At 34.6% G+C, this 14441-nt stretch overlaps 1 protein-coding gene across 1 annotated transcript in view; it reads left to right on the plus strand.

Moving 5' to 3' along the window:
* EPHX4 (epoxide hydrolase 4) overlaps positions 1-14441 on the plus strand; it is a 39998-nt gene that overhangs the window by 21941 nt on the left and 3616 nt on the right. Inside the window, exons 5-6 of the mRNA XM_054592057.1 lie at positions 2202-2305; positions 4836-4984. Of these exons, the coding sequence (XP_054448032.1) occupies positions 2202-2305; positions 4836-4984 (253 nt within the window). The remainder of the gene's footprint in view (positions 1-2201; positions 2306-4835; positions 4985-14441) is intronic.

The following is a 14441-nucleotide window of genomic DNA, read 5'->3' on the forward strand; positions in this document are numbered from 1 at the left end:
TTGACTTTTTTCCCTCAAGTGAAAGCCTTGCTTTGTTCATTTTCAAGAGTCTATATGCCAAATATCCAGGACTTACTGATGATGGTTTGTTAGTCATCCTTTCAAGTAAAAGTGGTGTCCATCAAAAATATGCATCTAATTCACTTATCATCTCAAACACTTGCAGAAGTGCTTTTCCTCATGACAACCATTGTATTGGGTGTGCAACAGAACTGCTTTATGTATACTTTCTATTTCATCACAATTTTAAAAAGACATGTACTCAAAGGTTGAAATATAATAAAATTAATAATTTTAGCTATCTCATCAAGGACATTACTAAGTGAAGCTGGCATTTAATTTGACATATTTGTTTAGTGCAAGGATGTGCTAGTGAAGAATACGATGACTATCAGTATTGTTTCATGTCACTGCCTTGATTTGTGCTCAGGCAGCTAATGGTTTTATCTGTCATTGCTTTTGTACCATCAGTGCAAATGTCAACCAAATGAGAAAAGCTAATAATGTCTTATTTTTCTTGTGAAATAATTTTGAACATATAGATTCCTTAAAAAGGTCTTCAGGATTCGCAGGGGTGTACATGGACTCTACTTTGAGAACCTCTTCGATAAATGGAACTCATAAAATCTTCAGTGACTGAAGGCCTGTGAACAATGGGCAGGAACATTTTTATTTGGTTTTGGCAGTAATCATAATTTTGTCCTGTTTAACTACCCTTGTCAAGTTTTCTAGGGTTCAGGTACTGCTACAACACACAGCAGCCTCTGGGGAACAAAAAATTCAAAACAACACATTTCTGTTTCTTCCTCAAAATTGAGCGAGTAAGGGAGAAAGGGACCATGACTGTTAAATATTGTAAGTGCAAGAGTTGAATTTTAGATATATACCCATTTGACCTATGTCTGTTGGGGCAATAGGATGGATTCTTAGGGTTCAAATATCAAAATGAGATACATCATGTTTTTCTCAGTTCCATTAGTCAGCAGAAGTCATGCTACATCCTTGCTCAATTGATCAGGCCCACAGAATAAATGCTGTTTGGACAAACTGTAATTGGTCATTTCAGCAAAAGCATACTTGGAGTACTTCTGAAACTATCTTATCGATAATGGGTTCAACCCTAGTCAGGTCAACATGGGATCTTCAAGTAATGGGCTATGTTTTATCTTTAATTGTATTGATATCTCTTCATGAAGGCTGAAAAATCTTGCCCAATGATGACAGGATTCCACTTATCTGAGAATATGCACATTTCATATGTATGATTTCATTACTTACCAGTTTAAAACTTGAGTGTCTTCCCAAAGCATTTTAAATCCTTATCATTTGGCCCTACCTGACCGTGCCTCTGCTTTTCTTTGTGACCATTTCATGCCACTTCCTCTCCTCATTCATTACATACCAGCTGCATTAGCCACCTTCTGCTTCTTGAGTGTGCCAGGCCCAGGAATTTCTGTTCCTGGATGCTCTTCCTAAATCTTTGCATGGCTGATTCCTTCTTACCATTCAGGCCTCAGCCCAGAGAAGCCTATCCTGACAACCTCTACTAAATAATAGCCCCTTCACACCACCTAACCATCACTCTTAATTGGATTACTTTGTTTTGTTTTCTTTATGGCATTATTGCTATCAAAATGATCTTTTAAGTATTCACTGCTTATTTATTGTATAAGTTAATGAGAACACCTTTTGTCTTGTTCACAGCTAAACCCCCTCAAACACAGTAGATATTCAAATATTAATTGAATGAATGAATTTTCTGGATTTATGAGTGAATTTATAGGAAACACTTTCTTTTCTGTTGAAGTCAAATGGATAAGGTATTCAAGTCAACCAATAAGGAAAATCTTTTAAACAACAGAAAATCATCTCCCTATGTAACCCTAGGAAAAGTGTTAAGTCACTGACCACATCTTAAAAGATGGCAGTGTGTTAAGATTTCCTGTTCCTTTCTGAGTCAAGACTTCATAAAGCAGAACTTTCATTTTATTTAAAGTGCTATAAATTTTCTAAACACCAGAAATACCCATAATAAAATATAAGAACATAGAAATTGTTCCAAAGAGAAATGCACAGAAATCCTCTTTATAGATTCTTTTATGGGATTGTCTCAAAGGTGAAATTGCCTTAAAAAGAAGTTCTTTCAATAGTAAGTAATTTATACTCCTTGGATAAGGTCTAACATGACATTTTAATTTCAGAATATATTTTACGACATCCTGCCCAGCTGTTCAAATCCAGCTATTATTACTTCTTCCAAATACCATGGTTCCCAGAATTTATGTTCTCGATAAATGATTTCAAGGTACGTCAAACATAGTGATGGATGTTAACCAGTGCTTATTGTGGTGATCATTTTGCAATGTATACAATATCAAATCATTATGCTGACACCTGAAACTAACACTAATGTTATAAGTCAATTATACTGCAATTAAAAAAAAAAAAGACTCGTTCCCCAAGAGAATGACAAAATTAGGAAGTTAAAAACAAAGATATACTGAAGCACTGAAAAAAAAAAATAAGAAAACAAATGGTCCCACTTACTTTGTTTTGCTTTGTTTTAAACAATTACTTATTGTACCTCTGCTATATGTTATGCACTGTTAGTCATTTCCTCCTATGCAAAAATAGGAAATATTTTAAATTAAATTCCAAAACTTAAGAAAAATAGACAAATACTAAAACTTAATAAATGCTTCTAAAGCCTCATCTGTAGGCTTACTTATTTTTAAAATCTGTGTTTGTATATTTGAATGCCAGGCTGTTCAATTTTTTTGAGAGCCTGTTCCCCTGGGCATACCTCTTTTTAGAGAACATTCCATGGGGAAATAAGGTAATATGAATGCCAGGTGAGAGAGTTGGACAGCAGCAGAAGTGGAAGCCCGTGGAGGTAAACAAAACCCTAAAACAAAGTAAGCATGCCTATCCAAAGATTTCCTAACAACCTTTCACCAAGTAATTTTAGTACAACTTGATTATCATTGGCTAGGTCCTTTATTCCATTAGGGTGTACAAAATGGTGATTTTTAAATTCTATCATTCTCTCTGCTTTTATTAACTGGAATTCTATAAAGAAGAATTTTCCGTTTGTACTATTTGTTTATTCTGAAATACAATTCACACAAGAATGTGAGGATATATACTTCTTCTTTCCTTTTATTAAACAACATCCCAGAGTAATGGGCTGGTGCCTTAGAAATGAGGGTTTTTGCATATCATTGAGCTCATGAAGTTTTTAAGAAAAAAAATTTAGTGTGTATCCATCAATTACAGTCATTATTCTTGTTGGTGCCAAATTTATCCCATAGTAGGAAAGTGGAAACCCTTTCAGGTTGGCTCCTGTGTCCTTTTGAAAGAAGCCCTTAGTCAGTGATAGCTTGCTTCTTTAATGACCTAGGTTTAGCTTTTCGTTTCTGCCCCAGCTCTGGAAGCAGTCATTTAGCAAAGGAACTCTGGCTCCTATTAGTAGAAAATGGTATTTAGAGACCACAACCTGCGTGTCCAGGTGATTGTTATTTTACTGGGTTTTCATTGATTCTATAGCTTTCCATTGAACCAAATTTGGACACACAATCATGAGTTCTTATATTTCCAAAGCAGATTGAACACCGCAGTGTTTTTAGTTAACATCTATGATTTTATATGCAACATTCATATGGTTTCAAGTCAAAACTCTAAAACAAGGTACTTTCAGAGAGGTTTCGCTTATATATTGGTTTCCTCTCTCTGTTTCCTCCCTCTCCCACAGAAAACCATTTTAATTAGTTTTTGTTTCATCTTTTTATTCTTTCTTTTTAAAATATAAGCAAATATATATATATATATATTTATCTCCCCCTTCTTACAAAAAAGATAATATACTATAAACACTGCTTCCCAACCTTGCTTTTTTCCCTCTTAATATCTCCTTGGAGATCACTTCATTTTAGCATATATATTACCTTTAACTTTTTTTGAAATACTAAGAACATATAATACACCACTGTGTGGCTTAACTGTAGTTTATTCAACTAATCTCCCACTGATGGACATTTGATTTGTTTCCAGTCTTTTTTTTATTATTATTACAAATAATATTGCAGTTAATCACCTCATACATATGGGATTTCATATTTTTGCAAGTGTGTTTTTGGGTTGAGGGATCTGCATTTTGAATAAGAATCCCAATAATTCTGATGCAGGTGGTTTAGATCCACACTTTGAGAAATGCTGGTACAGAGCACTGTTTTTCAAGTTGTGGGTGGAGAATCCATTAGTGAGAAATGAAATCAATTTAGTGGCTTGCAATTTGAATTTTTAAAAATAAAGTAGAACAGAATTGAATTGAAAATAGCAGTGCACACTATAATAAGAGTAAGAAATAGTTCTTTAAAACTTTTGTTTCAGAAATATATATGTAAAAGTATGACCTAGATCATGATATAAAATGTGTTTGTTGCTCTGAGTGGTGATTGAAAAAAGTTCAGACAACTTTAGGGGGAGAATTGGTTGTCAGTAAATGGATGAACTACTGTTAGCTGGAGTATTGAGGAAGACTTTAGGATTGGGATGGTAGTTGACGTTGGCTGTGTAGAATGTGAATTGGCGCCAGGAAGACAGGACGCTTTTCATAAAGGTGAAGTGTGCATGGGATATTAGAAGGGAATATCAGAAGTAAAGCCATTAAAGCAGAAATATATAAAATGTTTTTCTAAACAATGAGGTCTCCAACCTCTGTAGAACAGGAATGAGGAGTTGTCAATGCACATTGACCATCATTCTCCTTCAAAGGCAAAGATTGAGTATATTATTAGGTAACAATGGTTTTAATTATTCTCTTTCACTTAAACTAGGCTTTGAAACATCTGTTTACCAGTCATAGCACTGGCATTGGAAGAAAAGGATGTCGATTAACAACAGAAGATCTCGAAGCTCATATTTATGTATTTTCCCAGCCTGGAGCATTAAGTGGTCCAATTAACCATTACCGAAATATCTTCAGGTCAGTATAATTTCTTTTTAGTTAAATAAAATATTCATTTCCTAAAGAGCCAATACTCTATTTTTAATATTATATTCACCACTTATCAAACTCAAATTAAGTATTTTGATTTAGTAAGTTGAATAATATGTTTTATGGAAAATTTCAAACACTGGAAGAGTAGAGAGAATAATATAATGGATCCCAATATAGTTGTCACTAGTTTTATCCATAACTCTATTCCCTTCATCTCTCTCTTGAGATTATTTGAATAGGTGTCTATTTTAGTTATGTTTTTAATGATCATTTATTCATTCAAGAAATACTTATTAAGCACTCTTTGTGTTATCACTATGCCAGAACTGAGGGTATAGTAGTGAGCAGAACTAGACAAGGTCCCTGAACTCATAAAACAGTGGGGGAAAGAGACATCAAGCAAACATTCATAATAATGAATATATGGTTATAAACTAACATAAAGACTTTGAAGTAAGGGATGAGAACTGAAGAAATTATGTTTGAACAAAGAAATAAAGGATGAGTTAAGTATTGACTAGACCAAGTTCATAGTAGGGTAACTGGCATTACAGAGAAAGGGAAACAGCTTGGGCGAAAGCTGTGTGGGAATATGGAGGGTTGTAGTGTTAAGTAACACAGTGAGGGCCACTGTGGCTGGCATATAGAAAGTGAGAGTGGGGAGAAGAGAATAGAGTGAGTCTGGGTCTGAGAGGCAGGCAGCGTTGGTCTCACAAAGCCAAGTAGAATGTATTAAAGACTTAATAGCCATGCATGTAAAGCCAGTGAATGAAAATTTCAAGCAGAAAAGAAAAATGATTCAATTTGTATTTGATCAAATTCACCCATTATGGAGAAGGTACTGGAGGAATGAATGTGGTGAACCAGTGGGCTAAAGATGATGGCAGCTTGAACTAGTTTGAAAGCAGTGAAGATGGGGAGAGTGGGTAGATTTAAGAGATATTTAAGAGGTAAAATTGACAGGGGCTGGGGATGAGTTGGGTCGGGGGATGAAAAGAGAGATGTCAAGGATGGCTCCTGGATGTGTGGAATGAGCAACCATATGAATAGTCACACCATTCGCTGAAATAGAGAACATTAGCAGGGAACTACTTTTGAGGAAGGTCATGAATTTTATTGATCTTAAACTAATTGAATTTGAGGTGGTGCCTTAGACATTCAAATAGGTAGTTGGATACTAGGGTCTGGAACTCAGGAGAGAATCTGGGATGAAGACATGTAAAATCTTAGAATCACGGACAGAGACAACTCAAGCTTTCATTTCAGAAGATACTACCAAGGGAGAGAGTATAGAGTGAAAAGTAAGACATGGAGGCTTGTCTGTTTGGGTTTGGACTCCAGATTGGAGAAAAAGAATATCCTTTGAGAATTGGGAACTATAGCCTGCCTTGAAAAGGTGTAGGAGATTGAATTTATGGTACCTCCATAATATTGGAATTCTTGGGGGAAATATATTTTTACAAATGGTCTTAAGTTAGTAACATTCCCTAGGAAGCCTGGCAGAAACAAACAAGCAAGCAAAAAGCCTTTCTGGAGGATACATCTCTGCTCAGAGTCACACTATTCCCAGAAATAAAGTTCCCTGAAGATGATGAGTCCATAATCCAAATTACCCAAAATACCAGTACGCCATTAATGAGTCAGAATCTAATTGCAGCAGAACTCCTACAAATTTCAAATAATAGAACTAACATAATATAAAGCATGTTTAAACCACTAAATACATGAAAGAATAAAAAATATGAGAAAAGAATATGATAATATCAATACAAACCAGAGAGATCTTAAAAAGAACTTCTAGAAATGAAAAATATAGTTATTGAAATCTAAAATTCCATAAGGGAGTTAAATAGCAGATCAAATTAAAGAGAATTATGAGTTGTAAGACAGATTTTCCAAAAAATTACCTAAAATGTAGCTAGAGATAAAGAAGTAAAAAATATTTTTAAAAAGGTCATATTTGACATGAAAGATAGAATTATAGGTACATAGATAGATAATTAGAAATAATTCATATATATCATATATGCGAAGAAGTTTTTCTAGTGAAATAATATATAGAAATAGAATATATTATTTTGAAACTAGTAGAAGGGGACAGGAAAACTATCAATTAAAAAAAAAGAAAGGAGAAAAGAGAATCAAAGCAGGGTAAATAGGAAGCACAAATTAGAGGACAATAACAATGTCAATATATCACTATGCTTAATAAATATTAATGTATTAAACTTGCCAGTTTAAAACAGAAAATATCAATTGGATTTAGTAACAATTAAAACATAAGGACATACAAAGGTTGAAAGTAAATGTATGGAAAAAAGTTATAGTGGTTGCTATTTTAAATAAAACAAAATCTCTCAAACTTTTTTGAATATAGAATCCAAGGGGAGTCAAGAGATTGTATGAGGGGAGAAGAGGAAAATCCACGCTTTCTCTTTGACAAACAAGACTTCTATATCTATATCTATATCTATATCTATATCTATATCTATATCTATATCTATATCTATATCTATATCTCTTATCTATATCTATGTCTATAGACAAAGATACACATTATATTTGACATAAACATTTGGCAAAATAGAGATTTTAATTTAAAAGGTATTTGTAGGTAATAATTTATCAAACATGGCATGATTAGAAAGGCAGATAGACACTGCAGAGGCTGTATACAGCTTACATTTTATAGGATATAGCAACACTGTCTGAAGTCCATTTTATTTTTTGTTTTTGTTTTTTAAAAATAACATTTGTAAACACAATTATATGAGAAAATAGAATGACACATTTTCCTACAAGTCTAAATTTGGACAGAAGACAGGAATGATAGTTTTAAATGTTCTCAATTTATCCCGTTACCAGAGCTAGCTTTGCAATGCAAAACAGTATGTTTTAAGTAGCTCTCGGGAAGGAGGGAAATTACTTTCATCTTGCTGAGATTCCTTAACTGGCAATTTGTTCATTAGAAGGACCTGCATTCCCAAGAGTAAGCTCCAGAATCCTGTTAATTAGCATGGAGAGGAGGGAAAAAAAGCAGGCCTGTGAAGATTGAAACTCACCATTTTATATAAAAGCAAAGGCAGTTTTTGCCTAGATTGTTGTAAGTTAAATTTAGCTGGGCAAAGGTCATATCAGACCTTCTCAAAGTTCAACTGACTTCCTCTAACCATTCTTTATGTAGGGTAGTCAAAATCAAGTACATCATTTAAAACAGAGTTCTACAATATATAATGACTACAAATAAACTATACTACATTATATTCAGACATGAAAACCACCCTTATTATCACACTAAGATTCCCCAGGACTACAGCCTCATCAAAGGACTTTACAAAATTTGAAGCTAAGGAGTCAAAATGATCTAGGAATTTGACTAGCAATAGGACCTAGCCTGCAAAAAGATGAATAAGTATAAACTTATAACAAAGCATCAAATAATATAGCAAAAACTGACAGACCTGCGAGGAAATATAAAAATCCACAATTACTCTTGGACATTTTAATCTACCTCTCATTAAGCTGATTAAACAGAAAAAAGGTAAAAAGGATATAGAAAATCTGAACAACCCAATCAGATCCTTGATCTGATGAACAAGTCTAGAGTCCTGTACCCAACAATTAGAACATATACAATATATTTATACACATACAAATGTTTACAAAGATTGATTAAATAGTGTATTACAAAGCAAATATTAACTAATAACAAAGGGTTAATATAATATAGATTATGTTCTCTGTACACAATGCAATTAGAAAAGATTGAAATTAGTGAACTAACAGTTCAATTCAGGAAGTTAGAAAAGCAACATATAAACAAAATAAAGTAGAAGGAAATAATTTAAATTTGATAAAAAGCAGAAGTTAATACCATTAAAAATAAAAATACAGTAGAGAAAAATCAAAGAAACCAAAAGCAAATTCTTTGAATACTATTAACAGAGATCAATTTTTGGCAATATTGATAAAAAAAAGATGGCACAAATAAACAATATTAGGAGGTATAAGGTAAGCATAACTATAAACATAAGAGACAAAATATAAAACTAAGGTTAACAAATTTGAGAACTTTGATAAAATGAGCTATTTTTAAGAAAAACATAACACCCAAAACTGACTCAAGAAGAATTAGAAAACCTGAATAGATAGCCATTAAAGAAATTGGTTTATTAATTTAAAGCAATTTGTCTAAAAAAACACATACACACACAAATACACACCATCACAGATGGGCCTAGATGGTTTTACAGGTTCTACTACAGAAAAGTCCATTCTTAAAAGGAATCTTTCAGACATTATAAAAAGAAAGTATAGGCTTCAGCTCATTCTATACGACTAGTATAACTTGTATGCCAAAACAAGACAAGGATTGTATAGAACAGGAAAATTATTGCTAAAATTAAATTATAAATATAGATCCATAAATTCAAACTGAATACAGCATGTATTAAAAATTAAACCAAATTTAGTTTTAAGTATCCATTAATTTAATTCACCACATTAACAATTAAAGGGTTAATTTACTTTACCACATTAACAGATTTAATGAATGGAAAATATGATCATCTAAACACAGAAAAGCATTTGATAAAGTATTGCAGACATTCATGCAACAACTCTTAGTGATTTAGAATTAGAGGATTTAAGAGTGGACCTCAGGCCAGGTAAACTTGAATCTCCTGAAGGGATATTTCTGGGAAACTGACCTTAGTTTTACTCAATTGTCCAAGAAAAAATGAGATATTGATGGTGTTTTGTGCTGCTTATTTGCTCCTGGAGAGCTGGTAGGCACATTAAAAAGATATTCCAGGAGTCAAGAACAAGAAGACAAAATGGAGATTTTTTTTTAAAAAAACCTCCATTAAAAGGACAAAATACTTTATAGTATTGTCCATAGCTGTATTTCCATAGGAAACTGGGGGATTTAGGAAGTCCTACCTCTTCCTTAGAGAATAACATATTATCTCCTGCTTTATAAAACCATCTCTGTAAGTTTCCTTTTCCTTTGCCATCAAACTTGATACACTCTGTATCTGTTAGTCTCTTTCTATTAATCATATTATGGTTCCATTATGACAACAATGCAGAAGGGAACTTCTCTGTACCAGACACCTATAACAAATATCATACTTGGTGATGAAACACACGGAAAGCATTCCCTTTAAAAATAAAAACTACCGTATTTTGCTGTGTATAGTGTACACTTTTTTTGCCGAAATTTTTGAGGGAAAAATAAGGATGCCCATTATACATTGGGAGTACTAATTCCATATCTATATAAGTGTTTTTAATTCTTTTATTTATGTTTACGCATTAAAAGTGTAACTCTAGGCGAGCACGTGGGGCAGCGGCAGGAGCGCACCGCTGTGGGACCTGGCCTCTGGGGCAGAGGCGGGAGGCGGGAGGCAGGAGGTGGGCAGGTGGTGGGGGTGGTGGGGGAGGATCCTGTATCCTGACAGTAGCGGAGGAGCTGGTACAACTGCTTCCAGTCTCCAGGATGGCCATTCAGTTCCATTCAGTTTTCCCCGTGGCATTGCCTGGAATGCTAGCGCTCCTTGGCTGGTGGTGGTTTTTCTCTGGTAAAAAAGAGTACAACAGCAGCCACGACAAACCGGTAGGGGCCAGCGCTATGGAGCTGAGGGCCGACTCTGACATCAAAGAACTGGTCCCTGTGGGAGATCCCAGCCCTGCAGTAGAGCCCACACCCCCTAGTGTCACACAGCCAGCAGAAATTTTTTCACTGATACGTCTCCTAAAGCAAGGGACATAAAGGAAAGAATAAACAAGTGGGACCTCATCAAAATAAGAAGCTTCTGCATGGCTAAAGAAAACATCAGCAAAATGAAAAGGGAGCCAACTGTATGGGAAAATATATTCGCTAATGATACATCAGATAGAGGTTTCATCTCCAAGATATATAAAGAACTCACTCGACTCCACTCTAAGAAGACAAACGATCCAATCAAAAAATGGGCAAAGGACCTGGGCAGATGCTTTTCCAAGGAGGAGATACAGAAGGCCCAGAGACATTTGAAAGGATGCTCAGCATCACTAGCCATCAGAGAAATGCAGATCAAAACCACCATGAGGTACCACCTCACACCGGTCAGAATGGCCATCCTAAACAGATCCACAAACAACAGGTGCTGGCGAGGCTGTGGAGAAAAGGGAACCCTAGTACCCTGTTGGTGGGAATGCAGACTGGTGCAGCCACTGTGAAAAGCAGTGTGGAATTTCCTCAAAAAGCTGAAAATGGAGCTGCCTTTTGATCCAGTGATTCCCCTGCTGGAACTATACCCTAAGAACACCAAAACGCCAATACAAAAGAATCTATGCACCCCAATGTTCATAGCAGCACAATTTACAATAGCGAAGTGTTGGAAGCAACCTAAATGCCCATCAGTAGACAGTTGGATCAAAAAATTATGGTACATATACACAATGGAATACTACGCAGCAGAAAGGAAAAAAGAACAACTAAACTTCGCGACAGCATGGATGGAACTGGAGAGCATTATGCTAAGCGAAATAAGCCAGGGGGCGAAAGACAAATACCATATGATCTCACGTATAAGCGGAACCTAACCAACAATACAAAGATGCAAGGAAAATAAGACCAGCAACACTGAAAGGAAAAGAAACCAACAGACACAAGAGGGAAGGAGGAAGAGGGAGCAGGGGAAAAGGAAGGGAAGGGGAAAATCAAAGAACATATAGCAAGGACTCATGGACAAAACCAAAGGGGAAGAGTTGAGGGAGGGAGGGAAGGAGGGAGTGGGCAAGGGAAAGTGGTGGGGGGTAGGCAGAGACAAACATATTTGAAAAAATAAATAAATAAATTTATAAAATAAAAAAGTATAACTCTAGAAAGCAATAACAATATCCATATTCAAAATAATACCCTGGAATATGATAATCAGTTTTGTTTCTAAATATAAATAAGAAATTGAATTAAAAATTAAAACAAAAGATTTTTTTCCTTAAAGCTTAGGCCAAAAACATGGGTGCACATCATACACGGCAAAATATGGTAATGATAGACTTGGCTGCTATAACTCCTTGTGATCACCACTGTATTGGAAGCCTTAGCCAGCACACAGGATAAGAAAAAAACTGAAAAAGTGTGAGCATTGGGAAAGTAAGAAACAAAATCATGATAATTCATAGATAATGTGGTTATGTATCTAGAAAAACAGAGAATCAACAGAAAAATTAAAACAAAAAAGTTCAGCAAAGTTGATATACTTTAATATATAAAAATTGATTTTGTAAACCAATAACAGTTAGAAAATATACTTTAAAAATAGATACGCATACATGGCAACAAAAATATTATGTACATAGTAATCACTAACAAAAGATGACCTTTATGGATGATCAAAAATTATTGGAAGCGATAAAGAACATAGGCCCAGATCAGTGGATGTTTACTAACCAATAGAGAAGTATTTTAATATTTTCACAATTGATACAGACTTGCTGGTGTAAACTACTGAAAATTAGCCCCAGTTTATCATGTTCATGAGTGAAAAACTTCAATGTCATAAAGTTCTTGATTTCTCCCAAATCTATAAATTTAATGCAATTTCAATCAAAACTATAAGAAAGTTTGTCATGAAACAACAATTATGGAAAGCATAAGACTGAAAATGTCCAAGGTAATTTTAAAGAAAATAGGAAGATGACTAATCCTATTAGATATTAAGACAGAATGAGATGTTGACTCTGAAATAGACAAATTGACTAATAGAACAGAGGAGAAAGCCCAAAAATGGAACCACATATATGGGAACTTGGTGTAACAGAGAGAATTTTAAAACAGTGGTGAAAAGTTTCAATACATTTTGTTGAAATAATTGGATATCCAAATAGATTAAAATGAAATTAGATCCCAGTCATTTACCAAACAAAATAAGCTTAAAGAATATTTAAAAACTGAATATATAAGCAAAATTTTGAATGTTTAGAAGATAATATCAGAGCTGCTCTGAGCAGGTCTGTCTGAGTTGCTCAGTTGGTTAGAGCATCATCCCAATATGCCAAGTTTGCAGGTTCAATCGCCTGTCAAAAGAATCAACCAATGAATGCATCAATAAGTGAAACAACAAATCAGTGCTTCCCTCTCTCTCTCCCCCTCCCTCCCTCCCTCTCCACTGTCCCTTCCCCCTTCTTCTTTCTCTAAAAAATCAGTAAGTAAATTTTTTTCAAAAAAACAATATCAAGAGAAAACATTCATGACCTCAGGTAGGAAAGATTTTTTTAATAAGACACAAACTGCTCAAATTATGAAGGAGACTGATGAATTTGACAGCATTAAAATTAAAAAGATCTATATGTCAAAAAATATCATAAAATGAAGCAGCCTCAGAAAGGGAGGAGTTATTTGCAATGCATAATTAATCATGAATTAATAATATCTAGAGTTTATAAAGAATGCCTCCATATCAATAAGACAAAGGAAGCCCAATCAAAAAATGGGTAAAAGACAATAAAAGGTAATTCACAGAAGAGGAATCTAATGGTCAGTAACATGAAAGATGTTCAACCTTACTAGTAGTCAGATGTAGAACATAGTTTTTACTGCTTGTGATAGAGAGCTAAAGTAATAGTGGCATTAAAAAAAAGAAATTTATTTGTCTCCCAAGTGAAAGTCTATTCTGTTATGGTGGCTGTGCTCCATAAAATCATCAAAGTTGTTATGTCATTCTTTGGTGAGAGATTAGGCACTTTCTGTCTTGCTACTCTGCCATTCCTATGGCGTTGGCCTTGTCTATGTGGTCCACGATAGTTTACCATCACATCTGCATTTTGGGCAGTAGAATTCAGGAAAAGAGAAGGAGGAGGGGCAACTGGACTCAACTTAGAAGTTGCACACATTATTTCTTATAAACCACATATCCTCACCTTGCTGCAAGAAGCCTGGTGAACATAGTCAATCTTTATTCTGGGTGGCCCTTTGTCCAGCTAAAAATTGGATTTTCTATCACTATAGTGGAAGGGAAAAAGTTTGGGGGAGCAGTCTCTACCACATCAGGTAAACAAAGAGTATTTCACACTCATTTGATTGGAAAAAAAATTACACTTTTGAGAACAAGTGTTGGCAATGATGTGGAGCAAAGGGAACTCTCTCTCATATGCTGCTAGTGGAGCATACAATCAGTTTGGAAAACAACTTGACAATATCAAGTAAGGTTGAAGATGTGCACACTCTCTGAGGAAGCAATTCTGTTTCTGGAATATACTGTAAGGAAACTTTCCACATGCACACAAGTGGACATGTACAGGAATGAGTTCCATATTGAAATAACTGGAAAATTTTAAATGTCCATTAACAGAAGAGTAGATCAGTTGTGGTACAATAATATGATGGAATTTTACACAAGAGTGAAAATGAAGAGCTACATGTATCATCAATGGATAAATCTTAAAAATATAACAT

The sequence above is a fragment of the Pteronotus mesoamericanus genome, unplaced genomic scaffold, assembly GCF_021234165.1.
Source record: "Pteronotus mesoamericanus isolate MK-2021 breed Mesoamerican mustached bat unplaced genomic scaffold, CSHL_Meso_final scaffold_31, whole genome shotgun sequence".
Classification (NCBI taxonomy): domain Eukaryota; kingdom Metazoa; phylum Chordata; class Mammalia; order Chiroptera; family Mormoopidae; genus Pteronotus; species Pteronotus mesoamericanus.